This window comes from Leptonychotes weddellii, chromosome 1 (genome assembly GCF_054177405.1).
Source record: "Leptonychotes weddellii isolate Sample4059 chromosome 1, ASM5417740v2, whole genome shotgun sequence".
Taxonomy (NCBI): domain Eukaryota; kingdom Metazoa; phylum Chordata; class Mammalia; order Carnivora; family Phocidae; genus Leptonychotes; species Leptonychotes weddellii.
In genome coordinates, this window is record NC_138369.1 from 2,792,607 (window position 1) to 2,819,884 (window position 27,278).

The window sequence follows — 27,278 nt, forward strand, 5'->3', positions numbered from 1 at the left end:
AGCCCCGCGTCGGGCTCCCTGCTCGGCGGGAAGCCTGCTTCTCCCTCTCCCACTCCCCCTGCTTGTGTTCCCTCTCTCGCTGTCTCTCTCTCTGTCAAATAAATGAAATCTTAAAAAAAAAAAGTAAAAATAAAATAAAATACTGCTGTGGCTTTTTTTTTTAACATCTGGGTAAAAACCCAGGCGTGCAAGCGCCGCAAGGCCCACAGCGATGGAGAAAGGGGAGAACTCGGGCTGGCAGGTACGCCAGATGCTATGCTGGGGGCTTTGGGTTACTTTAAAGCAGGGTCCTCATCGGGGCGGTCCTGCCCGCCCCCCCCCGCGGGGGACATTTAGCAACATCTGGGGACATCTGTGGTTGTCACACCTGGGATGGATGGGCCGGGGAGGCTGCTCATGTCCCATAGTGCCCAGGACGCTCTGAGGTGGGCAGTGCTGAGGGGGAGAGACTCTGCCATAAAGATGAGCAGATCAGAGCTCCCTGAGGGTCCCATCTTACAGATGGGGAACGGGAGTGTAAGCACCCAGCACTGAGGGGCAGGGCTAGGCTGGGAGCCCAGGGGTGCCTCTTAGCAAGAATCAACCACAGCAAATGAGGAGGCAACCTTTAACGTTTTGGTACCCGACCCCCCGACTCGCCTCACAAATAGGCGGTGAAATGTGAAATCTTACACCTTGCTTCTGTTCCAACAATTTACAGGGACGTCTTTCCAAGTCAGTGACCGGGCATTCCGTCAGGTGTGGTTACGCCATCACCAACGCCCGTATCTGTGCCACCTGGACGTACCGGTATCACTCCTCTCGGGCTCACTCAAGTGTGCACTGACCACTACTTCCCACTGCGTGAGCAGCTCTATAATGCACGCATGCGTGCTAACATCTCTAATGTCTGTCTTTGGTCCAGGAGGCATTTATGCTGGAGTGAGGTAGGGATCCAGGAAGTCGGACTAAGAGCTCTCTCCATAAAATTTGGAATTTTGTACAACTGGACCCTGGTGAAGAAGCTTTGGTCAGAGGCAAGTCTTGCCACGTTTTTACGATGGTGCATCTGGGTGAGTGGAAGGTACTTGTCTCTGCAGCTGCATCTTTGTCCCCAAACCTCCCGGGGACAGACGTTGGGGCAGGCCCCGGTTGGAAGCTGCAGGACAATCCCACCGTAGGCAAAGTGTCCCGTAAACTGCTCTCCCAGGGAGAGGTGGTTTCATAAGCGGGAGAAGGCTAACAGAATGCAACAGGTGCACAGAGCAGCGCCCACGACCCGGACTGGGCTTGTCTCCAGCTGGCCAGAACCAGAGCCCTGTGGCCCTGGGCATGCTGGAGCAGTGGATGGAGCTGAGTGGAGCAGAGCAGGAGGCAAGCGCAGCCAGGAGGGAAGAGAGGAGCCACAGGCACATGGGGTCTGCAGGGAAGCTGGAGCGAGTGTACGCACGTGTCTGGGCACGTGTGTGCATACAGGCGTGCGTGCAGGGCGGGTGGGGAGGGTTGCAAAGAGATTCTGGTACCTTGGAGCCGTGCCTTGCCAAAACCTCCCATTCACCGCTAGTCAGCGCGATCTCCTCCTTGATGGGGCATTTAAATTCATCTGGAAGTAAGGAAAGGAAGAGGTGAAGGGGGCCCCAGGCAGCCGTGAAGGGGACTCAAAGTCCCTGAGGCCAAATTCCACCTGAGCAAACCTGTCACAGAGCCCCGTGCCAGCAGGGCCAGGTGGGAGATGAGAGTGAGCTGGCTGAGCCTCCGACGCGGGATGGAGCGGGGACCCCCCCACTGGCCACGGGGGCTGTGTACAGGATCCAGCATCTTCCAGGGAGAACCGGACAGCTGCGTTTGTATGGGAAGCACTGATCTTAGAACCCTGCAGAGGCCAAACCATCAACTTCCGGGCTCTCGACCTGTGACCTCTTAGCACATGTTCGGATTCTGGAGAACCAGATCTGGGTTAAAACGCTTTGGCTGAGCAAAGGCTCGGCTGAGTTTTTATGACAGATTTTTTGGATTTTGGGGGGCAGATCTCACTTTTGAATTTCCACTAGGTAAATAACTACGGGATGCCTGCTGGTGTGTGTTACAAATTTATTGAGACACTTTACGAGTGATGGCTGTTTTGTTCTGGGCACAGCTGAATCTGGGATCCTCCTGTGTCCCTCACTCACGTGGAGGCTGGACACGGCCGATCGGTCGCTCGTTCAGATCTTTTTTTTTTTTTTAACATGGAATGCTTCGCGAATTTGCCTGTCGGCACAGAGGCCCCGCTACTCTTCTCTGTATCGTTCCAGTTCTAGTGTGTGTGCTGCTGAGGACAACACGCATTCAAATCTTTACGGTGCCGTTCTTGGTCGCGCCTACAGAAGGTGCTGGGTGGGGGGGCACAACCGCACGTGGCCACCGTTAAGAGCCCTGCTTCTGCTCCATTCTCCCGCCCCTCCAGGAGGACCCGGTGCGCCCAGCGGCCGGCCGGCCACGCACTCCCCCCTTGCAGCCTCCCGGTGCAAGCCCGCACCTCTCACGGGAGGGGCTGCCAACCACACCCGCTCGGCCCTCTCTCTCGAGGGACCCTCCACTGCGAAGGACACCTCGCGTGGCCCGGACACACTGCCCCTGCCAGTGCCGTCCCCGCTTCTGCTGGTCCTCCAGGCTCCCGACCCTCCTCCCTCTCGCCCAGGCCCGCTGATGGCGCCTTTAAAGAACTCATGCCTTTTGGTCCAAAGTGACCAAGGTCTCGCCTTCTCGGCCGTCCAATTGTTGCCTACCAGGCCTGAGCCACGTGACGGGAAGTGCAAGCTGGAGGGCAGGTGGGCCCACACAGCGTGGATGGGAAACCTGGTGCACCCACCACAGAGGCTGGAGGGGCCCCGGGGCACCTGCCGTGAGCTCCACCCAGCGACCACCAGAGCCTGGAATGAGGATGTGCCAAGTGAGGTCTCCTGAAGTGAGATTAGGTGGTAGTGGCTAAGTCAGACAGACAGACAAACGCGAAAGCACAACACCAAGACAGCCACAGAAAACCCACCTCAGAGATGGCCTAGCCAGCCCGTGCTGACTGTGTTACACCCCAGGTGACAGTGGTGACAACACCCCGAGACAGCAGTCACTCCTCTGTCCCCGTCTCACTTGACCCCCATCAGCTCGTGGCTTCACCTGTTCCTGACCCCCGGCTTGGCTCCCGTGGACACCTCGCTCTCTCCGGTCTCCATGCCCCATGCGGCGCTGCCTCAGGCTTGTTTGTGGGCTGCCTCTGAACTGTGGGGCTCCCCTGGGGCGATCCGGCCCTGGGGGACACTGGGCGATGTCTGGGGACATCTGGGGCCGTCACGATCGTGGGTGCTCCTGGCACTGAGTGGGTGGGGGTCAGGGGCGCAATGCTCAGCCCCGCAGAGCCCGGGATGCCCCCACTGAGGACAAGCTGGCTCAGGGTCCGCAGAGCTGGGGGGGAGAGCCCGAGGGGCCCTGGGCTGGCTCTCAGCCCACACTGCTTCCCCACCCAGACCGGCCTGTGGTGCTCCCTCCTGTCCTGAGGCTGCGAGGCCGGAGAGGCCGTCTGTGAGGACACCCACATGCCCACTGCAGATGTGTTCTGCTCGCCGGCACTCCGGGCACGCAGACCACACAGCACAGCCACTCCTGGGCACTGCACCGTGAATACCTCCAAACCCCAAATGGACATTTCTCTCCTAAAACTGCCCCTCCCATAGTCTTTCTGTCTCACACTGACCCTCCAAAAACCCTCCATGCTCCTGTGCCTTTCCTCTTTCTCTCTCCGACCCTACATCTAATCCACCAGCACACCGTGGTGACTCAGAGATCAAAGTTCATCCAGAATCAAATCTACCTGCGTTAGCCCAGCCTGCTGCCATGACCCATCCCTGTCACCGCTCCTTGCCCCTCAGGTTGTACTCCACACAGCAACCCTAGGAATGGCTTTAAACTGATATAAGATCAATGGTAAAAGCCCAAGTCCTTCCTGAGGCCCCCAACGCCCCGCACGACCTGCCTCATCCCCTCTCTGTCCACCCCTCCTCCATCTCTCCCCCTCACTCACTCTGCTCCAGCCACAAGGGCCTCCTCACTGCTCTTCCAACACACCAGGCAGCTACTGCCCCAGGACCTTTGCACAAGCTGTGCCCTCAACCTGGGATCTGTGGGGCTGCCTCTGCCACCTGTTCCAGGTCTCTGCTTCATAACACATTATCCAGAGATGATCCCTGACCTCCCATGCTAGAAAGAAGGCCCCTCACTCTCTAGACTCTTATCCTGCTGCATCTGCCACCACGAACATCACTCTCGATTGTTTTTGCATTACTGCCCATCTCTTCCACTAGAGAGTTCCGTAAGGGCAGGGATTTTCCTTTCTCTTTTTATAATTATACCCCTGGCACCTAGAGCAGCGGTTGGCCACTTTTCCTATGAAGGGCCAGATAGCCAATATTTTCCGCTTTGCAAGATACATGTCACACCACCGTCACACTACTCAACTCTGTCATGGTGGCATGAGATCAGCCACAGACACTCCATAAATGAATGAGCGTGACCATGTGCCAATAAAACTTTATTTATAAAAACAGGCAGTGGGCCAGATTTGATCCGTGGCTGTGGTGTGCCAACCGCTGGGGTGAGACAGGCCTGGAGCATAGTAAGTGCTACACAGATACCACTGACTGAATGAACAGCTGGCTCTAATAACCCCTGCCAGGCCGTGACCGATGTTCGGGAAAGGCTGGCTTTTTCTTCATCCTGACCCTCCCTCATGGGACTGGTCACAGGGCGGGGCCAGTGAGTAAGCAGTGCACTGAACCACGGACGGCTGACTGGGTGAGCGGTGGTGTTAGTCAGGCTTTGCTCACCTTCCCCAGGGCTGAGAGGCTCACTCCAGTCGTAGCCACTGGGCTTTAAGATGGCGGTGACTTTGTACAAGTGGCAGAAGCCAGTCTTGCACTCGTTGGCACGGATGAAGCAGAGCTCCTCCTCTCCCTCTGACTGGGGGAAGGGATAGAAGATATCATGAACCTGTCCGGGAAGAAGAGAGAGGAGGCATCAGAAGGTGGGGCTCTGACCGTTGGCTGGACTCATGTGGAGGACAAACCCAGCCCCCTGGGACTCCCGCCCTCCCTGGCCCTGCTCTGCTGGGGATCTGGGGACCCGGGCGGGTGCACACCCGGCAGCTCCCCACTCTTACATTGATCCACACATCGGTGACCTCCTCATACACGACATGCGGCTGGACGTTCCTGGGCACTGCTCTGGCGAAGGCCATCCGCTCCTCCTCATTCTCGGTAGTGGGGATGAACAGGGCTGGGGGTAGCAGGACGAGCTGAAGCCGCTGCTGGGGCCGATCCAGGAACATAGCCCAGGCGCTGAGACAGCAAGAGGAGAGAGAAGCTGAAGGCCTCAGGGCCCAGCGGGGGGAAGCCGGGTGACGACACCTCCCTTCCCAAACTTACGTGGGACCAGAATCTTCTTCCTTTGCCAACATTGTCTACACTTGACCAAGTAAGACCGTAGCACACAACAGTTTCCGGGCCAGCACATGCCCTCAGGGGAGCCCAGAGGGATGATAGACCTCTATAACCCCACTAGTTTGGAAACATCTTGTGTCATTAGACTTTAGAGCGGCATTTCAAAAACGTTTGCGATTTCTGCCACATACACGATTCTTTACTTCCTGTTTTGCTCTGTACGAACAATGTTCTTTCTTTATTTTGGGGGGGAATAAATTGTTTATTCTGTTGAACAACATGAGTCCTTAAGGACTTGAGATGGAAGCAAACAGCAACTTAAAAAAAAAAATCCTGTTGGTGGTGGGGGGGGGCGCCCGGCTGGCTCAGTCGGGGAGAGTGCAACTCTTGATCTCAGGGTCATGAGTTCGAGCCCCACACTAGTGCAGGGATTACTTAAAAAAAAAAAAAAAAAAAAATCCTGTTTGGGAGCTCTTTCGTCATTATGTTCTGTCCTCAAAACAACTGCTTTGAAACAGAACTTTGAAAAACTGAAAAAAAACTGTATCTTTTCTAACTGTAAATGGACAACGTGTTTGAGGCCTGTTAGTACTGTAGGTGGGAAACCTGGATCTCTGCATGGAGACAACAACGGAGACCAAACCAGCGAGTGACGCCACAGGGACGTGCGTGTCCACCGGAGCCTGTGGCCCACCAAAGGCATGGGGCCTCCATCCAGGCTCTGGGATGAGTGCGTGGAGCTGGAGGAGCAAACTGTCTAGCAAAGAGCCAGCAGGTAGACAGCTCCGCTTTGTGGGCCACACAGTTTCTCTGGGCCGGCCCTGCCGACCTAGCGTGAAAGCCACTACAGACGATCCGTACACAAAGGAGTGTGGCCATGTGCCCATAAAACCTGATTTATAGACACTGAAACATGGCGTTCGGCTCACTTTCATGTGTGATGAAACACTCTCCTCCTTTAGGGTTTTTTTTGTTTTTTTTTTTTAACCCCTGATCATTCAGAAGCACGAAAGCTGTTCCCGGCTCACGGGCTAAAAGAAAACGGGCGTCAGGCCCAATCTGGCCTGTGGGCAGCGGTCTGGGGCCCCGTTTAGAGAGGTTCGTCCTCATCGTGGCAGGAGGGTTACCACGTGAGTGACAAGGAGTGACAAGGAGAGCCCTCCGTGTCCTGCTGACACTCACTGCTTGCCGTCCCGGGTCCACCCGGCCCTGGCGATGTACTCCACCCTGGGGAAGAGCGCGCTAAAGGGCTGCACCAGCTCCTTCTCCTGTGTCGCCACGACCTAAAGGGAAAGCAGACTCGGGTCACACTCTGGCCTGACCACATGCTGCCCAGGAGGAGACGGGCGCTTCCGCAGCAGACACGGTGCCCCCCGGACCCCTATGTCGGAGTCCTGACTCCTGGCGCCCCCCAAATGGGGCCGGATTCGGAAACAGGGTGGTTGCCGGTATCATCAGTTAAGGTGGTACTGGAATAGGGTGGTCCCAATCCAAAAAAGGGGGTGGTCGCCTTATGGAGCGTGGATCCCAGGGCCAGAGGGGCAGAGATGCCTTGTGGCAAAGCGCAGGGAGAAGGCAGCCATCTACAAGGCAAGGAGAGGGGCCAGGAACAGATTCTCCTTCACGGCCTCGCAAGGAGCCAGCCCTGCCCACACCTTCCTACCAGACTTTCAGCCTCCCGAGCTGGGAGACGATACACTTCTGTTGTTTAAGCCCCCAGGATGTGGTACTTGGATATGACAGCTTGTGGGCTGGAACCCGAGGGCTCTGGTCTGGACTGTCACTGCGGAGCCGGGTGGCCCTGGGCAACACGACTTGCGGCCGCTGCAGCTTCCTAGGGGGCTCAGGGTGGCACGGCCTCCAGAGGGCCAATGGGAGAAAGGCAGGCAGGGCCTCAGCGTGGCCCCCACCCCCACATCCCCCTGCTGCCCGGTCCCCAGCTGGCGCCACCCACGGCCACTCAGGACCCTGCTTGTCTGACGGGCCAGGCACCACTTGAAACAACTGGGAGGGGCTCAGCAAAGCCACCTAATGTCAGGTGTGTGTACAATCTGCCAGAACATTTGGGTAAAGAGTGGAGGAGGGGTTTGGTTAGGGCCTTATCATTCCAAAACCAAGACCTAAGCCCCCAAATCATGAAAATAAGGATATCGAATGCTTTTTGTTGAAACCTCAAACAAAAAGTCATTCTGACAGAAATGTGCAAGAGCGTCCTCAGCTTGTCTGAGTGCTCTAACCTCTGGCGTGTGGGTGTTTCCCTTCTGAGGCCCAGCACCTTCCTCGGTCATAGCCTCTTTTGCCCTCCTGGCTGTGGGGTCCTGACCAAGTGCTCCCTGAGTGATGAGGACACTTGTCCTGACCCCAGGTGACACAGAGAAGTGTCTGGAGCACTGACCATTCCAATGAAGTTATATGCGAGGATCTACCCAAATGCTGGGGAGGGGGAATGGCCAGTTCAGAGGTCGAGTCCCCTGGACGACTACCCAATGGGGCTCTCTGTTCTGGAAACCCTTACGGGACCTTCTGCTCAAAGGTGTTCACCAGCATCACCTCCTCATGCGGAGGCAGGGGAGGCCGGGCTCACTGCTCAGTGTTGAGACGGAGGCTGAGTGATGGAGTGCCTTTTCAGGTTCAGTTGGCCAAGGAGGAGAGCACGTGCCCTTGGAACGGGGGCAAGTGGCCTGCTGAGGCCGCCCACCTGTCCACCTGTCTTCAGCACCTCCCCCAGCCCCTCCTCTCCTCCATCCAGAAGCTTCTCCTGGGCACCCTGGCCATTCTCACCTTGCCCTGACTATCAGTCTGAAACTCGGCCAGCTTCAAGGCGATCTTGGGATTCTTGCTGCCTGCAGAAATGAGAGGGAGGTGAATCCAGCAGGTGTCTGGGATGGACGTATGGGGCAATGCCCCAGCAAGGCAACAAAGCCATTGTGGGAGGGAGGGGGAGGAAGGGACCGGGTGTCCGAAGGTCTCTCCGTGGGTGCGTCGTCACCCCTCTGGTCCAGGCACAAAGCCCCTAAGGCAGGCCTTCCTGACTTTGGACCTGGACCTTGTTCCTGACAGTGCTGTGACAACCATCTTTACCATTTAAGAACATGACCCTGTGCCGGGGGGAAGGTGGGTCGAGGAGGGACACGAGCATTAAGGAACATGCCTCCTTGCCTCGGAGAGCTTGAAACAAGTTGGTGGCAAAAACAGGACACATCCACAATAGAACCATCAACGACGCAGAAAGGTGGCCACATGACTCAGCCTGGTCCTGAGCTGTCGGGAGGCAGGTGGCTGATTAGCTGGGATGGCCAAGTGGCACTTTCAAGAGGTGGGTTGGGGTCAGGCTCCAGCTATTTCTGTGACCAATCCCGACTGTGGCCTGCATGGCTCTAGCTACCTGGGCGGGTAGCATCTGAGTGTCAGCTCTCCCGTCGGTCCCACCGTGGGAGAGGGGCAGGGGAAAGCGGACATTTCCCACTTACACCAGGGGTTGGAGACGCCCTGGAAAGCCCTGTCAGGCACAGCACATAATAGGGGCTTACCGCATGCTTCCAAGGAGGTCAGAAACAAGCTGAATGTGACCCGCATGTGTACTGTGTGCGAATCACTAAGTATTTTTAAGTAATTCAAAGAATGTTTAAGAAGTAGGCTGTTTCCTGGAGAAATTTGGATTTCTGGCCTCTTGAGAAATGGGGCAAACTTGAATCTGTATTCTCACAACGTGACAAGTGTCTGACATGCCCTTGGATAGGGCCTGCACCCCCTCACCCCCGCCCGTCCCCCACCGTCTCCTGCACCCCGAGGCAGAGGGCAGGTACCATCCATCGTGGCCCCGGTCCTGCTATTGTTCTCGAGCCCAGCCTGCTTCTCTGGATCCTGTGGGGAATCCTGGTTGGGACATGCCTCCTCTGTGAGGCCCAGACCGCTGCCCTGTGCCCTCACCTGTCCTGGGGTATCGGTAGGAGTCCGTCTTCCTTTCTTCTAGTGCGGGAGAGGGCACGTGGATGACTTCCACCTCGGACTCATCAACTTCCTCGTACAGGATCCGTAGCGTCTTGCAGCCTTCTGAACCTGGGAAGGGGCGGGGAAGCTGCTGGGGGTGCTCTGCATCCCTGCTGCCGCCCCCCCCTTCTCCTGCATGCTTGGGGCACTCAGCTCTACCACGACAGGGCCCAGACGAGAGCATGAGCCTTAGGGCTAGAAGCCCAGCTCCACCGCTTACTAGACCATAACCCTGTCACATCTCATCCTAGGGCCCGTTTCCTCACCCTGGCAATGGGAATGAGAACTGAGCTGGTCCCAGCACAGAATGGCATGGGAGGTGGCCCTATGGGGTGTTACAGGCTGAACTGCATCCTCACTGAATTCTTGTGCTGGGAGCCCCCAGAACCTCAGAATGGGGCTGGATTTGGGGAGAGGGCTTTAGAGAGACAACCAAGTTAACATGAGGTCATTAGAGTGGCCCTGATCCAATGTGATTGGTGACCTTATAACAAGAGATGAAGACACAAATACGCAGAGGGACGACCACGTGAGGACGCGGGGAGAAGACAGCCGTGTGCCCGCCAAGGAGAGCGGCCTTGGGAGGAACCGGCCCTGCCGACACCCTGACCTCAGACTCCCCGCCTCCAGGACCGGGACAGTAAATGCCTGCTGTTGAGCCATCCCATCTGTGGGGCTTTGTTCTGGCGGCCCACACAGAATAACACTTGGGGCCTGGCTCAAGAAGGCTGAGGATAAAAACCATTATGAAAAGTGCATGAATCACCGGGTGGTGACACTTTAGACTGGAATGCGGGGCTGGTGGGGCTGACATCATGGGGAAGGAGCCTGTGGCCATTCCTTCTAAGGCTGCTGAAAAGGAACCCTGTCTCTACGGTTTCCTGTACCCTCACCTATGACTCCCCACGGATGGACCAGGGATGCCTCCAGAACCAGCGGCCCGGCCCCACCCAGCAGAGCCCTGGAAGGGCTGAGGGGCTGGCCTGAGGCCACATGGTTTGGGACTGGCTACTCAAAACCAGTGCCTAGGACTTCTGCGTTCGTCCGCTCTGCAGGGAGGATTCCTGGGCCTCAAACTTTGGCACTCTTGGGCTGCTGTGGTCTAAGAAAAGCCCTGTTCCTCCATGTAAGACAGCACAGGAGGCAAACATGGCTGTGGGGTCTGGGAGAGGGCCACACCGCGGGGCTGATGGCTGTAGCATTCGGGGGGCTTCCTCAAAGGGGTTTTGGAGCCACGCCAGCATAGCAGAGAAAGGACCTGTGAGACCAGCTAGGCCAGTGGATCTCGACCAGGGGCCATCCCGTGTGGTTGTCAGAACCTGAGTAACACCTCAAGTAGAGGTCAGGGACACTGCTCAACAGCCCACAGTGCCCTGGGCGGCCCCCAGCAGAGAAAGATCTGGCCCCGATGTCCAGAGCGCCGAGGGAGAGACATCCTGCTCTTAGCCAATGACCTCGTTCTATTGACCAGGATAAAGCAGTCCCACGCTTCAGGACCGCAGGGAGCCACGGGCTGAATGACCTGACCCAGGGCCCTCTTTCTGGAGGCATGGGCCACAGGGGCGCAGGCAGCGCACTGAAGCCCCCGGAGCCAGGCGGAAGGACAGGGCAGGCGGTCAGCCCCGTCGGCTCCCAGCAGCATCCGCACGCCTCAGGTGCCTCTCTGACGTAGCGACCCCTCCTCCTGGGAGCCGACCTCGGTTTGTGTGGTGCTGGCTGCGTTCCAGCACCGGATTCAGTGTCTCGCTTCTACTGATGGTTAGGACTGTAAAGGCTTCCCTTTCAGTCAATTTAAGGACGAGGTGAGCTGAACTCAAGGCAGTAGTGCGCGGCACACAGGGCTCTGACACGGCTGTGCACCCCGCTAAAGCTCCCCGAGGCTCCAAGGCAACGGAGAAATCAGTGAGCGGCACATAGGCCAGAAACAGGTCCTCCACCCTTAGAAGACGGGCCTGGCTCGACTGAATACCAGCCCCGCAGTATGTGGGCAGAGAAAGAGATACAAAAGGACCTGCGATCTGGCTTCCTCCATAAGCTGCTGGCAAAACCCATCGAGACTGAAGCTGTGTGCAGCTTCGGCTCAACTCTCTTACTGCTCAAACTTTCTCAAGATGGTAGGATTTGTGATCCTTGGCACTGGGGACTGTTTGGGGCTGGATCATTCCCTATGGGCAGGGCTGACCTGGCCACTGCACGATGCTGAGCAGCAGCCCCGGCTCCTCTCCACTCGATACCTGTAGCCCCCAGTCGTGACAATGACAAATGTCCCCAAACGTCACCCAGCGTCTCCTGGGGACAGAACTGTCCCTGGTTAAGAACCACTGAGAACCTCCCAGAAGGTCAGGATATATATACAAAGATGTGCATTGTGGCACTGTTTATGACACAAAGCAAAAGCAAAACCAAAATCTGGAAACAGCCAAGAACTAATTTAAACCAACTGTGGTCCCCAGGGACAGTTACTCTCGTCCAAGTTCCCTGTGTGCGGACTGCAATGCACTGAAGGTTCCTGCTCCCCAAATTCAAAATGTCAAATCCTATCCCAAGGTGATCAGCCACTCGGGGCTGTGGGGCCCTGTCACAGCAGCCTGAATGGCTTGGGACACTAACACTGATAGAAAGGTGGCTGAGGTTTGTTTTAGGTGAAAAGAGCAAAGAGCAGAAAAGCAAGTAGACTGTGGCTCTGGTAATAAAAGGGACACTTGGGGAAGCGCTTTTACAAACGCAAAGGTGCCTACCCTCCCAGGAGGCCGTGGGGCACCACCAGTAGCCAGTGAAGCGGTCGAATTCTTCCTGGATGACGAAGGTGGCCACGCCTGCAGACCTGGGGTCATCGAGGACGCTGGGTGAGCCTGGATGGGAAGGGAGCCGGATGGGGTGAGGAACACAGTGCAGAGCAGGCCTTTGCCCCCAAGCACTGCGGACATTCGAGGCCAGAGCATCCTATGGGTGAGGGCGTCGGGCACACTGTGGGATTGACCTGCATCCCCACACCCACTTGATGCCAGAAGCGTCCTCAACCAGCATGACAGCCAACAATGTCTCTGGACGTGGCCAGCATCCAAGTGGCCTGGGCTGAGCAGCTTCGGTTTAGAGAGAGGGTGCTGGGGCTGTGGGGCAGGATGGGGGCCAGGTGACCGGAGGCCATGGCCGATGCAGAGCTCCACACACATATGCCAGAGGATGAGGTCACTTCTGGGGAGCAGGGGGTGAGGGAAAACCCAGGAAGCATGTGAGATCTGAGCCTGACCGGGCAGAGTCAAACAGGAGGGCGGAGGTGGAGGGCCCGCAAGAGCAGAGAGGCAGAATAAGCATCTGGTGGGGGAAACAGGCCACCGTGGCCGACTCCTGTAGAGGAGGCCAAAAGCCAGGCAGCTGGGCCACGGCAGGACCACATGGGAGGGTCCAGGAAGCTGCTTGAAGCCTGGGGGTAATGGAGCGGGAATGGGGGCCTCTCCAGGAGCTGTGCCGGTGGCCACGATAACTGTCCACACGAGTGCTGCAGGTCCCCATCCCCCCGGGGCCAGGAGCGCGCCCCCCCCACCCCGCCCCCACCGGCCTCACCTCTGTGGCAGAAGGTCAGCCGCCGCTCCTCGCCTGTCTCGATGTTGGCCACCCACAGGTCATTGCTGTTGATGAAGGAGAAGAAGGCGGGGTCGGCAGGGCAGATCTTGGGGTCCATCCGGGGCCCAGTGCACTGGGTCTTGATTTCCAGGGGCTTCATGGGAGACACCTGGGGACACAGAGGCCTGGCTCAGGGGGACAGGAGGCTGCCCAGCCCCCCACCCCACCCGCGGCCAGTGACCAGGGCTCACCATGAAGCCATTCTTGCCCCCGTCCCGACAGTGGAAAAGGCTGTTGCTGGCCTGGAAGAGGAAGAGGCCGCTCTCACTGTGGAAGTCGTAGGAGGTGATGCCGAAGACCCCCAAGCGCTTCCGCTCCCGAAGGAGCTCCTCCTCCCGAGAGTAGACCCCATGGTGGGGAGTGGCCTGGGGACACAGAGAACGGTGCCACGTCAGCGGCGCAGCCAGGGGCCCCAGCACCCTGGCCGTGGATCCTCTGGTCTGGGCATTCCTGAGAGGAGTCTGCCGATCTGCCTGCGGTCCAGGCCAGGGAGAACTCTCTGCCGAGCAGAGCTGTTCAGGGCAGCTCCCAGGGGGCCCGAGCGGGCCCGAGCCTGGAGCCCGTGATGGTGCTCAGCAGGCTTGGGGTAACGGGGCAGGCTGACCGGTTCTGGGCTCACTGGAGACTTCCTCCTCTCCTGGCCCATCTCTGGGCTTTCTCGACCCACGTTTGTCCACAGAGCCTCTCCAAGACAGACAGAGCTCTCCCCTACCCACCGGCACGGAGGGCCACCCAAGGGGTGCTATCTCCTGGTCCCCAGCGCCAATCCCTCCTGCCTGGATCACCATCCTGTCCAGCCAGAACTTTCGGTGAACCCACCCACCGCCACCCGTTCCTGCTCTCTGCTTAGGGGGAGCGGGGCAAATTCAGGACCACCTGACCACCCACCCACCTAACCCTGGGGGGCGTCTAAGCAGGTAGACTACCGTGGACACCACGCAGCGTCCCTGAGGAGAATTCTGAGTAACACGTGGAGATGCAAGGAACGTTAACAGCCAGAAACGCATTTTTGAAAAGCAGAACCTGAAGCACAACGAACCCCATGCTTGGTCGGCTTGGGGCCTACCAGGGACGGCAGAAATGAGAGCTGTCATATCAGCGCCGAGAAATCCAGAATGTGCCCCCACCCCGTACTGTCACACTGCTTTTACAACCAGAAAGAAGTCAACCTCAGCGGACGCAAAGGCAGCCTCGTCCCTCCCCAGCCAAGGCGAGCTGACTTTGGATGATGTTAATTATTAGCCCAGTCCCCATCAAAGGGCCTTGGCAGGATTGGTTCCAAGTCTTTGGTGAGGCATCGAAAAGGAAGAGATGCTTCTGATAAGAGCTCTTATCAGAGCACACACTCTGGGGCTTGAGAAGAGTGGGGAGGAGGGGAGGGAGGCCCACACGCCTCTCCACAGGCTCTGCACTAGCTGCCAGGCTGGGGCCGCTTGGGGGCTGAGGGCCCAGGGAAATGCGTGGGGCCTCCCTTGCCCATGGGTGAGGCCCAGGGCGGCTCCTGCCAGAGCCCTGCACCGTGCAGCTCACCTGGAAGTGATCCAGCATCTGCTTCCAGGACAGGAGCAGCAGGGCCTCTTTCCGGACCTTCCTGGGAATCTCCGAGTAGAGGAGGGAGTTCTCGCGGCTGCCATAGGGCATCCCTTGGGGACAAGAGAGAAAAACCAGAATGGAGGACCTTGCCCAGGACAGGGAGAGGGTCTTGGGCCAGGACCCTGGCTCCCCATGGCTGGCCCCAGCTGGTTCCGCTTCAACCTCCTCCTCCCAGTGTGTTCTGGCGGCACACCCCTCCCCACGGACGCTCCGACCCTGGGTGCAAGTACGTTAGCAACAGTAATGGGGTCTTCTACCTCTGAGATGTCTGCACGAGTACCCTGTCCAAAGTTACTGAAGGAATAGAACGCAAGAGAACAAAAGGGAGGCCAGTGAAACCTGCCTCTCAACAGGCTACGCTCTGGTCTGTTAGAGGCTTTTGCTGGGGCCAAGAACTAACACAGGGTTAGAGTAAGAGCAAACGTACGCAAGGGAGCTGGGAAACGTGCATGTGACCAGCACTCTCCCCTCGGCACTACGGACGTGGGGCTGGGGCGCTCTCTGGGGGGGCGCTGAGTGGCCCCTCCAGCCCCCATGCGCTCGATGTCACCTCAGTGGTGACAACCACAGATGTCCCCAGACATCACCCACTGACCTAACCTAACCTCGTACAGGAGGACAGGAGCGGCCTAGCGAGGATGCTGTGTGAATGCAGCAGCGGGAAACAATGCCCGTCACACGGTGCCTGAGACGGGTCACTCGGAGAGACGTGGGCCTATTTCGGCAGTAAGTCGCTGTGTCTCACGTTCTTCCCTCTCTCAGGTGTGTCTTATTGTCAAAGGTGCTGTCATATGCTTAGTGGCAAATAAAAAGACGCCTATTTCCCCGCTGGTAGTGTCTTTGACTCGACGGATGACGGCAGGGCTGTGGTTCACGGGCGAACGACGGACTGCAGGAAGCCCAAGCCCCCTCGGTCCTGAGTTTCTCCAGGAGGAAGACTCCATGTGATGCCGGCCTCTCTTCAGGACCGCCTCCCCCATGCTCTCGCGCTTATGAGGCGGGTACGGGAGGCCCCACGCTCGGCACCTCCAGGGCTAGAGCCCGACAGCTAACGTCTGCTCCCTTTACAGTTAGCTCAACAGGCAGCTTCTCCACACGGCAACCCACGTGGTGTTTCCACTTATGATCCAACTGGCATGTGAAGTATAATTAGTAAAAGAATGTATTTAAGGGAAAACACGAGGTTAATAAGATTTCCTTTGGAAACTGATTTAGGGAAAACGCAGAGGTCACGTAGATGTGCAGGTGGGCAACGATCACGATCCCACGTCTAGGGACCCTGGATGCTGTGCGGTCCCGCTCCCTCATCCCCAGCTAGAGGCGCAGGCGCATGACGCTACCTGTCCGGGCCGCCCACGGGGCGTCCTTCCTTCTCGAGGTCACACGACTACTGGGGACAAGAATCCTGCGGTGCATGATCCCATTTGTGTGCACTGTCCAGAACAGGCAACTCCAGGGCGGCAGGATGTAGACTCATGATTGCCAGGAGCTGGGGGCACGGGGAGGGGAGTGATGCCTAATGGGCCCCGAGTTTCTTTCGGGAGTGATGGAATGTTCTGGAATTAGACACTGGTGACAGTACGAGAAGCCACTGAGTAGTGGGCTTCAGGTGCTGGGAATTAGACCTCGTGAAAGAGAATGGTCACGGAGCAGCGTGCAGGGCTGGGAGGCAGCAGCCGGAGCTCTGGACGGCCCCTGTCCTCGGGGCTCTGAGGGAGAGCCAGGGCTTTCCAAACAGGAAGTCAACAGTGCGGCCTTGCCAAGGACATCGGAGCCACCTCCTCTACCCAGCGGCTTAATAAGCGATGCCACCAAATGGCACAAGCCAGCACATTCCCTGTGTTGTCACGGTGACACTGGGTGTCCAAGCCTAGGGTCTGACTTCTGCTGTCCCTGCCCCTCCCCTGCCTTCCCTGCCCAGCTCCGCCCCAGCTCCCAACATCCACGAGGGTGGCAGGTGGCCCAGATCTGCACAAGCACCATTTCCGTCACCGTGCACTGTGGCCTCGGCAACCAGCCTGATGGACACATGACTCCCGCTGGGCCCGGGCTCTCCTTTAGGTCACGAGGACACAAGAGGCCTCTCTTCCTTCTCAGGGACTCCCCGAGTTGTCCCACAGTCTTTTGTCCTACACGAGACACCCGTTTGCAGGGGGACCAGCCGACCCCGTGGAGCGGGGGAGCTGCCACCATCCCATCTTCCTGGCAACGAAGTCCTTCTCTGTTCATCTGTCCTGTGCACCAGACGTCATCGTGCACATCTGGAAGAGCCTTCCCTGAGCCTGGGGTGATTGGCTCCACGTGCACACGGTGGCAAGCCTGGTGCCCACCGAGAAGGCAGGGGCTCCCAGGGGAAGCACGGGGGCAGGCTGCACGCTGGGCCTGGCCCGTGGAGGCCCTTCCTGTCCCGACCATAAACATCTGGTGGCTGCTAGCATTCCCTTGGGGGCTGCGCCAGCATAATGACCACCGTAAATACATGGGGGCTCCAGGGAGGCTGGCCCCCAGAACTCAGACGAGAGATGGAGGCCAAGGGTACCCTGCAGGTACTGAGGGACACGGAAGGATCAGCTCAAGGGTGAGCAATGTCACCCCAAAAGAGGCAGGATGGCTCTGAGATGCCCTAGGAAGGTTCTGGGGTCTCTGCCAAGTCCACAGCCCTTGTCTAGAGCTGCCCCCTACCCACTGTGGTAGGCCTCCTGCAGTCTGCAGGGACCCACTCACCCCAACCCCAGACACACGCACAGGCTGCAGACAAACAGACATCTGATCTACGTTGAACCCGTCTGGTTCCCTCTCCCAGAAGTTTGGAGAGAGCTCATCCATTTCTGCTGGTGGCCAGAACCCGAGACGGGTAACCCTGGGAGTGTGGCAGCGGGAGGCAGGAGGGCAGTGAGGGGGCGATGTACAGAGAGGAGCACGTGCCGAGCAGAAGCCCGGGCCCCACGCAGCTCCAGGTTCTCAGGGCCATGACATGAGGCACGGGGTCGGGGGGCTCCCTGACACAACCCTGTGTCCTTCCCATGAGGTGCCCCTGGGGGCTCAAACTAGCTCAGAGGGTTTCTGTCCCTTTCAGCAGCTCTGTGGTTGGCTAAACAATGGCCCCCAGATGCTCAGGTCCTAATCTCAGAGCCTGTGACTGTGATACCTTCTGCAGCAAGAGGGACTTTGCAGATGGGATGAAGTTCAGGCTCCGGAGCTGGGGAGAGTAGCCCGGATTACCCAGCTGGGCCCAGTGGAATGCGTCCCTGTAAGGGAGGCGGGAGAGTTTTCAGACACCCGGCGGCCAAGACAGCAGCAATAAGCCGCAAGCCAAGGAGCACCGGGAGCCTCCAGAACTCAGAAGAGGCAAGGAACCCATTCGCCCCTAGAGCCTCTGCAGGGAGCACGAGGTGGCCTTGCTGACACCTTGATTTCGGCCCAGAGACACGGATTTTGGACTCCAGGTCTCCAGAACTGTGACAGGCTACATTTCTGTTGTTTTAAGCCACCGAAGTTGGTGGTGATTTGTGACAGCAGGAGCCCCGGGAAACTCTTCCAAGTACCCTGCCCGGGACGCCAGCCTGAGCTGGAGTTGGTGAGGGTGGAACACTGTGCTGGGGGGTCCCAGGATCGTGGGGAAGACAGAAGCAGCAGCCACCACAGCCCACGAGTCCTGGCCGAGTGTGACCCCAGGAGCCACGCCCCCTCAGGTGAATGACACGTGAAGCCCACCCCTGCCCACCGCCCCCCGGCCAGAGCTGGCAAACCCTTTCCCAGAACGTGCGTATTGTCGGCTTTAGGGGCCATACGGCCTCGGGTGCCGCGGCGCCCGGAAGCAGCCCTAGATGGTACGATGGCGCAGAAATGAACGGGAGTGCCTGGGCGCCGGTGAAACTGCATGTACAAAGCGGGCGGCCGCCGCTCACTGAGCCCTGACCTAGACCCCTCCTCTTCTAACTCCGCGCCCGCCAGACCACCGTGTGGCCTCCACGTGCCTCTCTGCGGAGAGGGGCTGTGTCAACTCCGGAAAGGGGAGAGCCACGCGGCACCCACGGCGGTCGCTGCTGGCGCCCTCGGCCGGGGTCAGCCCTGTGCAGAGGACAACCCGCATTCACGGGTGTCACCACCCCTCACCCCAACCCTGACGGAGGGCCCAGCCGGTGCCGGCATCGTCCCCGGAGCTGCGGGTCCGCAGAGGCCGGTCGGGCCCTCGATGTCGAGTGGAGAGCCGAGACTGCAGACCTGCCCCCGGTCACCAGTCATGTGTCGTGCCGCTTCCAACGGAACGTGCTCAGCACGGTGTCCGCGGGCCCTGGCAGACCTTCGGGCGAAGCAAGGCAACGTTCACTTGCTCCATAGATACTCGCTGTCCACCTCCCGGCAGCCAGGCCCGCAGGAGGCGTCACTGATGCCGTGAAGCTCTCACCTGGCCGGTGGGGAACATACACCTGCCAACGACCGCAGGTGGTGTACAAAGGGCTGCTGACAGGGCACACGCCTAGAAGGAACTCACTAGCGGTTCACGTGCTTATCCAGGTATTTCGGGCGGGATGGCAAGCCCATGGCCGCCACCCTCTGGTATTAGCTCGCGACACGCACGGTACACAGTCGTGGCCTCGAGCCTCAGGGTCCGGGCTTGCCGGCGTCTCCCACTGCTAGGAGTCATTCACCGGCCCGGCCCAGGAGGCTGGGAAATGACTCAGGGGGACAGGTCCAGCCACCCGGGACTGGAGACAACCTCAGGGGCTCAGAGCCACGTTCAAGGCCCAACCTCAGTACTGCTGCAACAGCGGACCACCCTCTGCTCCGCTCACCTACACACCTGACCCCCCGGGCACCTTGTGCCAGACCTTCACTGTAAAGAGATGTCACCGTGGGTGGCGTGGCCTCGTGGGACATTTTGCCCAGGGCCAGGCCCATCTTTTTGGACCTTCTAATAGGACCAGCTGGCTTCTGGAGACAAGGGAACTTGGTAACAGTGTCCCAGAAACCCCGCCACGGTCAAGGGGGCCTGTGGGGTCTGAGGGCAGCCGGAGGGCTTACCTAGGTAGTAGAGGCGGTGGGAGTGGGGGCTCGACTCGTCCGTCTTCTGCACGAACTGGAAGTCGTGTGGAGCCTTGTTGACGATCAGGCCCGAGTTCTTGCGGCTGCTGTGGATGATGTTCCGGAGCCCGTCCCATGAGTGCTTCTGCACCTGGAAGCGGGATGCCGGGTCCTCCATCTCGACCACGTCACCCCGGTCAGACACTGCTGCCCCGGTGGCCATCCTCTCTGTCCCCTCAGAATTCAGTGAGAAGCTATGAGCAGGAGGGGACAGGGTGGGAAGACAATGATACCCAAGTTTCACTTACAAGTTGCCCCCTTGTCAGACACTCCCAACCCCACTGACAAGCCCCAACCCCGTGCCACCTTCCCAGTCCCCCTAAATATGTCCCAAATTATTCTCTTTCCAACAACCACAAACAGTTCTGGATCCAAGCCACTGCCACCTCTGATCGCAACAGACCCCATACATCCATTGCAAATCTGTTCCCGTTGCTTAAAGCTCTTTCTTGGTTTCCCACAGCCCCTGGGGTAAAAACCAGTTCTTGTCACAGCCTTCAAGGCTCTCTGTCCTCTGACCCCTGCCAGCCTCTCAAACCTCAACCCCCCTTTATCAGTCCTCCAGCCAAAATGGCCTTCTCTCCACTCCCCAAACAGGCCAGACTCCTTTCTACCCCAGGGCCTTTGCATTTGCTTCTTTTTCTGCCTGAAACTTTTCCCCTCTCTTTGCTTGGCTAACTTCTAATCAGATCTCAGTGTAAGTATCTGGCGGGTCCTCAGAAACTTTTGATGACCATCTATACCAAAGCCGGTCTCTCCAATAGTCTTCCACACGCTCCCCCGCCCCCTTGCCCCTGCCCTCACAGCATTTGTCACAATGGTTGGTTGTTGATCTCCTAACCCCTTCACAGCAGTGTCCCCAAAACCTCATGAGGTCCCTGGCTCCCAGCAGGCATTCTACAGAGGGCCGTGGAACGACTATCTTGCATTAAGTCCGCTGGGAGACACTCACTCACGTGCAAAGAACTGAGCATAAAGAATTAACCGGTAAAGCCCATCACCCGTGCCCTCCAGCTAGCTGGGGATCCGGCACGGCAAACTCTCGTGCCTCGCCAGAGGGGCTCAGAGAAACAGGCAGCTATGTGCAGGCAATGTGAGAACCCCAGATGAGCGGATGGATGCCCCTCAAGATAGCCCCCTCTCCTCTCTCCTCTACTTCCCCGAGTAGCTGTGGCCAAGGCACCCTCCCTCCCTTCTCCCACCCTTGCTGTTGAGCACACTTCTTGACCGGACTGGACTAGCCAGGCAAATATTTGTCTTAGGGAAATCTAAACACAGCCACAGTGACCTGGTTCTGGAAGAGCCGGGGTCTCTAGTAAGGCCAGCCAAAGTGAGCAGGGCAGCCTCCCTTTCCTCCGTGGGCATCGAATGGACTAAGGCCTTGCTGGACTAAGGCACTCCTCGTGCTCCGGGATTAGCAGCTTTGCTTTGCGGGCGGAGTTTGGGGTTCACTGGTCAGAAGTGGGAATTGCTACTGCTAGACCCACGGGCAGGGACAGCACAGGCCAAGGCTTTAGAGAAGCAGCAGGCAGAGCTGTGCCCGCCCTTCACACAGGTGCCCTCCGATTCCCAGAAGGCCTTGCCCCCTGCCAGTAAGAGAGTCTGCCACCCCCCCACCGCCCCCACCGGCCCAGAGTCTCCATCACAGGAGAAAGACACCTGCAGGCTGCTTCAAGAGGCAACGGGAGAGAGACACTTCTGAGCACGGCCTCTGTGGGCCAATTTCAGAGTCCCCTTTCCAACATGACCCTGGATCAGATGAGAGGCAGAAATGCCTCCCTTGCTCAGTCCTATGTGACCCAGCCAGGGCTGGGGCGGGGGGGGGGGGCGGTGAGGCGGGGGGAGCACAGCAAGCCAGGGCTTCTTGCCCCCCAGCCACAAAAAGAACACTCAGTCCAGTACTCCCTACGGTGGCTTTGAAGAGGCAGATCACAAGCCAACAGAGCATTCAGGGCCCTCGGCTCAAATAAGCTGAGCCAGAGAAGACAGGAGACAGCCCGAGGGTCACACGCAGCGCATCCTGGCCTGCGGCAGAGCTGTGGTTTACCTCAGGGCGGTGCGGGGCACAGGCAATGCTAGGCAAGGGCCGGGGCCAGGACGCCCTGAGTGCTCCAGAACCCACATGGCCCCGAGCACTACTGGCAACAAGCCCAGAAAACCAGGCCAGGGGACTCCTCTAACCGGCCCAGACCCCCCCAACCCCCCTGAAACTGCTGCCACAATTCAAGCCTTGCTCACAGCAGAAAAACAGATCACGACCTCCAGGGCTCCCAAAGGGGACCCCATAAGCTAAGAGCCGGGCAGAAGCACTCACAAAATCACGGGGCTAATTTCCAAGCAAAGAACAATAAAAAAGATCTTGCCTCCGATCCCTGCAGAGAGCCCAAGGAGCAAAAATATGGTCCAGGAGATGAGAAATGAAATGAAACATCGGGAGAAACTTCTAGGAATCTTCTAGATGAGGCCAGGTGGCCTGAGCTCCCAGGCAGGCCAAGGCTTGGTGCTACGCCCTGGTCCTCCACTCACCTCTCCTCCCCAGAAGCGGAGAGAGACCGCAGACGAGGTGGGGGACGAGAAAGAGGTTACGTAAATGCCGCCCTTCCCATTCTCTGCCAGCTGCGCTGGGCCTCTCCACTTAAGAGTTTACACAGCTGGGGAAATGAAAGTGGATTCCAAGCCACGTAGGCCAGGTCCACCTCCAGTTTCCTTCTGCCTGTCAGCAGGACACCTCGCAGACCATGAGGCCACCAGCACACAGCCCGGGAGCTCCGGTGCAGTCACGGCCAAGGCCCCAGGGGAGGTCTGTGATCTGCAAGCTGGTGCTCCAAGAGCCAGGACCGCTACCCTACCCCCGCCAACCCCCTGCCCCGGCCCAGCCATCCACCAGAGACCCAAGCAGGGCCTGTGACGAGGGAAGCAGACAGAAAGCAAGAAGGAACTGCAGATTCTCAGTGCTGGCTGCAGGTCTGGGAGCGTTCGAACGACCACAGAGTGATGAGGCAGGAAGGAAGGCAGGCGCTAAGGAGGTGAGGGGTGGGGGCCTACCAAGCTCCAGGGAGGAAATGCCTGAGTAGCCCTGGGGACACACGCTGAGTCCCCACAGGTGGGGGTTCCCTGGAAACAGCAGGCCGTCCTCCGCCCTACAAGGGCTGCCCCTGGCACGTCGGCCTTCCGCGGTCACAACCAGTCTTACACAGACTCAGCATGCAGCCCAGCCTGTGCCCACCAGGGACCCGATGCACTTGAGAAGGGGGACTTGGGTCTCCATCAGTGACCTCCTAACGTGTCTACCCACCGGAAATGGAGCCTGAGTCTGGGGAATGATTCATGTGCTCAGCATCACACCTGTCTTCCAGAACCTCCTGAATTCCCTTCCTGCCTGATGGCTTGTACTTGCTAACTAGATCACGACCTCCAGGGAGCCCTGGAGGTCGTGATCTGTTTTTCTGCTGTGAGCAAGGCTTGAATTGTGGCAAATGAACCCAGGAGGGATAGAAACTGACAGTGAGGGAGGTCCACTCGGCAGAGGACTTGCTATGGTCTTCATCTCATGCAAGGCCCCAGACACGGGATTCACCGAGTGCCCAGGCCTCATGTGTATAATTATGATTACTTTTCACTGCAACCTCGACCGCTGGGCTCAGGGGTCAGCCACATTTGGGAGGCTGAAAAGTAGGCTCAGGTCAAATGACCTACCCAACGCCACCCCCACAAGGAAGCAGAGGGGAGCCCACGTCTGTTGGACCCAAAACCCACATCCTCACCACCCGGCCAGTGGTTCTCAGCTGGGGCTCATCCTGCCTGAGGGGGCACCGGGCAATGTCTGGGGTGTTGCTAACATTGAGGGATTGGGGCCAGGAGTGCCACTCAATCCCCTACAGAGCCCAGGAGGGCCCCCACAGAGAATGACTTGGCCCCATGTCAGTAATGACCAGGCTGAGAAACCCTGCACTAGCCTACACAGCCTCCTCATTCAAAATAGCCAGTCTTGGGGAAATGCAGAAAGGTAGGGGGTGGCAGGTGGTGGCAGGTATCTTCCCAGACCTATGACATTGTCGGAAATTCGGGAACCTCTGCCACGTCCCCACAGATCAGGGCTCCCGAGACCACACCCCGTACCTTCTCCAACCTTCTGTGTTCTCGTGGTCCAGGCGGAGCTTCTTAACCTTCCGCATTAACCACTCGGCTGACCTCAGGAGGGTTGGGGAGCCTGTGAGCAAAGAGACCCCAGGCTGCAACTCCCAGCAGTCTGGGAGTGCCCGCTCTCAGCCATCCTCCCCTTCCCATTTCTCCAGGGACACCCAATACCAATGGCGTTCTGATGAGGCCCTGCCCGGAAATTCGAGAGGGCGCCTGGCATTTGCCAGAAACCAGCATCTTTTTTGTCATGCAGGTGCAGTCCTAAAGCGAGAAGTCCCCGAGAAGAGAGGAGTTTCAAATGATGCCAAGGACGCCATCCTTGGTGCTCACCAGAAACAGAATAATCCCTAGTTCCCCACTATGGCCACCCTCTGATGGCCTTCCTGACCTCATCTTCTCCCCTTGCCCTTGACCATGATCTCCAGCCACGCTGGCCTTACTCTCCCCTACACACACCGACTCTTTCTCACCTCAGAGCCTTTGCTCTCGCCAGCCCTGCTGCCTAGGATGCCCTCCCCTGCTTTCTGTCTGACCCATCCCCTCTTCTACTCCGCGTCCTAGTCTCACCTCTTCAGAGGTCTTTCCTGGCACCCAATCCAAAGTCGCTGCTTTGTCACCCCCACGCAACACCTGGTCCTTCTGTAGAGCACTGAGTCTGGAATAGTGGTTCTCAAGGGGGATGACTCTGCCCTCCCACCCCCACCCTGGGGATGTCTGGGGACATCTGCGGTTGTCTCAACTGCAGGTGCTCCTGGCATTGAGTGTGCCGAGGAGGAGGAACTCTGCATTCTTTATTTGGGGGAAAAACTGAGTAAGATCCTTAGGCCGTCACTAGGCACTAGAATAAATCTCTGATGGGTCAGATGGTATAACCCCAGCGTCTGTGAGTCACCTCCTCTCTCCCTGCCACTTAATTCACATATTTAAATGGTGCAACATCCTAGGACCTCAGTAAGTCAAATGATTATGGAATATAGAGTCCACTGGGGGTCAACTGATTCCCCTAACCCAGTGGGTCTCAACGAGGGCCAATTCTGCTCCCAGGAGCCATTTCTGGCTGTCACGACTGAGAGGCATGGTACTGGCTTGCAGACCAGGGAGGCTGCTACAGTGCCCAGGATGCTCACCTCCACGCCCCACTGCAAAGAATGATCTGGGTGCTGAGGCTGAGCACCCCGGCTCTGGGTGAGCGAGCACTCTTCACTGGGATGTCAGCTCCAGGGGGGCAGGCCTACATCTGTCCTGTTCCTTCTGTATCTCCAGAGCCCAGAAACATGCCTGGCACACACGAAGCATTTTTGGTCAAATTAACGAGTCCCTGTCCTCCCCTGAATGCTGTCTAAAGTCAAAGGGAGCCCTGGTTTGGTCAGCAACCAAACCCCTTCTTGAGGAGGAACCAGGCCCCTGGTGGGCAGGTGCCCAGATGCTTCAAGAAGAAAGCAGCGCGTGGCCCTAGGACTGAGATTGTAGGGGAGAGATGAAGCCAAATGTCACCATAAGCAGCACTGGTCTCACTCTCAGTCCTGTGCTGAAAAGAGGGGTCGCTGTTGCCAGAGAGATATGGGTTCAAAGCCCAGCTCTACAACTTCTGGTCTCTGTGACCTTGAGAAGCCACTTAACCTCTCAGTTAAGTTAAATTAAGTTAAGTTTAATCTCTCAATTAAATTGTGCCTCAGTTTCCCCAGCTACTTAAGACAGTACCTACATCAAGGGCTGCTGTCAGAATTAAGTGCTCAAGTAAAATCCTAGATATGGCAGAACCTACGTGACAGCTAACACTGTCAACTAAACAAGTCACTGAAAATCCCGCCACGGGGAGAACTGGACCAAAGCTCCTTTTAGAGCCAGGATCCCCACCAAATGCTGACTGAGCACCAGGCACCGTGTTAGGTGAGGGGGGGATGCAGCCACACCTCCGCCAGATCCAGCTACAGTCAGCGTTCCCCCTCCACAATCTTCCAGGGGGTTCTTACTGGGGCTACTGGAGGGCGATGCTGGATGGAAATAAAAGTCTCCAGCTAAGGCACACAAAGCCACAGCCACTGGCCTGGGTCCCAGCCAACCGCCCAGGGAGGGCAATGACCTCAGGGTTGTAGAAAACCACTTCCTGCAGACTTCTGAATCCTGGAGCATGCAAATGAATCCCACCAGCCCACACGCCAGCCATCATGGTCACCCCACCCCGGCACAACTGACCTTCTAGAGGGTCCAGAAAGCCTCCATTCCAGCTGCAGGCGGCGTGGGACACAGACCTGGACAGAACAAACATGTCATTAATGCAGCAGGTTAATGGAGAGACTGGCTAACAACTCGCTCTCCTTCCACGCGGGAGTCCTGACTGTCCAGCCTGATTCAGGTTCTAGAGATACCTCACAGCCCTCCAGTGCTGTCTGCATGCCCTGAGCTGCAGCCGGCAGAAAAGACCTGCCATGTGGCCCAATTCTCTCAGGAACCAGCCGGGGACTACACCACAGTGCACACCTCCAGGGCTTCGGTCCCAGCTCCTAGAAAGCACGTTGGTTCTTGCCACTGAGACAAGTGACTTCCTCACGGTGGGGGGCGGGAGAACGGCAGTGGCTGGGGTGGGGAAAGGGAACAGGGCAGTTCTGATGGCTCAGCTGCAGCATGGATGGGGAAGTGTCAAGGCTGGTCTAAAGCTGCGTGGGAAGAAGGTGGGCGGCTGGACCCGGCCGGGAGGAAGGCTGGGAGAAGGGGCTGGCCCCTGTAGGGGTGCGGGCTGGGGGAGGCCAAGCGCTGGGGCGGGGTGCGGAGGTAGGGGCAGGAAGCAGATGCAGGAGGTGGCCTCCGCTCTCATACAGGGAGCATGTGTTTGCATGGGGAGGGGACCTCCAGAGCCTGCGGGGAAGGAGAGTGCTGTGGGTGCGGCCACTCCCGGAAGGGACCACAGCCAGGCGGCTTGGGCAGCGACGGGACGACCGGGGAGGCTGGGCCGGGGAGAGGGGAGGTGGCCCGCCACCGCAGGAGTAGGGAGAGAAAGAAGGGCTGACGAGGGCCCGGGGCTGAGGGGAAACCGAGCCAGGGGCTGTTGGAACCGGGAGTCCGGTCCGCGGCAGGGCCGGGGTGCGGAGAGGCGGGGGCGGAGGGCACCTGGGAGGCCGGTCAATGGCGGGTCCAGGCTCAGGGCTGAGGTGGGGCCGGTCAATGGCGGGTTCAGGGTCGCGGCCGAGGCGGGACGGGGCGCACGGGCGCTGCTCACCGGGCTCGGGGCCGGCGCGGAGTGGCGGCCGGGCTGGGCAAGGCGTCCCGGGGCCGGAGGGGCCTCACACTAGAGGCTCCATGCCCGGGACTGCGGCCCCGGAAGTGGCGGGCGCGGGGGACAGCAGCGGCGGCGGACACGGGAGAGCCGGCGGCTCCGGCCCCTTTGACCCGGAAGTT

General features: G+C 58.5%; 1 protein-coding gene and 1 non-coding gene across 4 annotated transcripts; both read right to left on the bottom strand.

Moving 5' to 3' along the window:
* Positions 1–215: 215 nt before the first annotated feature.
* On the bottom strand, positions 216–27,278 carry DPP9 (dipeptidyl peptidase 9). Of its 3 annotated transcripts, none has more exons than XM_081802638.1 (14): positions 27,100–27,278; positions 26,079–26,134; positions 23,862–23,952; positions 19,683–19,936; positions 14,595–14,707; positions 13,256–13,429; positions 13,005–13,173; positions 12,179–12,292; positions 9,381–9,509; positions 8,232–8,293; positions 6,633–6,733; positions 5,171–5,348; positions 4,839–5,001; positions 216–1,582 (listed from the first exon to the last, which is right to left on the bottom strand). In XM_081802638.1, the coding sequence occupies exons 3-14, from the start codon at positions 23,915–23,917 to the stop codon at positions 1,035–1,037; spliced, it is 2,061 nt and encodes a 686-aa protein (XP_081658764.1). In that variant the 5' UTR covers positions 23,918–23,952; positions 26,079–26,134; positions 27,100–27,278; the 3' UTR covers positions 216–1,034. The 3 variants fall into 3 exon arrangements, with proteins under 3 accessions (XP_081658764.1, XP_081658774.1, XP_081658753.1); XM_081802648.1 differs by having other exon boundaries at positions 26,991–27,111; XM_081802627.1 differs by lacking the exon at positions 27,100–27,278 and adding an exon at positions 26,364–26,386.
* LOC115944954 (U6 spliceosomal RNA) lies at positions 2,202–2,303 on the bottom strand. The gene has a single exon (XR_004079442.2). It is a non-coding gene; the product is annotated as a U6 spliceosomal RNA (small nuclear RNA).

Coding starts and splice junctions, on each gene's coding strand:
- DPP9 (XM_081802638.1), bottom strand. CDS start 23,917: ATGCGGAAGGTTAAGAAGCTCCGCCTGGACCACGAGAACACAGAAGGT. Junction 13,174..13,255: donor GGGGCAAGAATGGCTTCATG/GTGAGCCCTGGT, acceptor CTGTGTCCCCAG/GTGTCTCCCATGAAGCCCCT. Junction 8,294..9,380: donor CTACCGATACCCCAGGACAG/GTGAGGGCACAG, acceptor TCATTTCTGCAG/GCAGCAAGAATCCCAAGATC.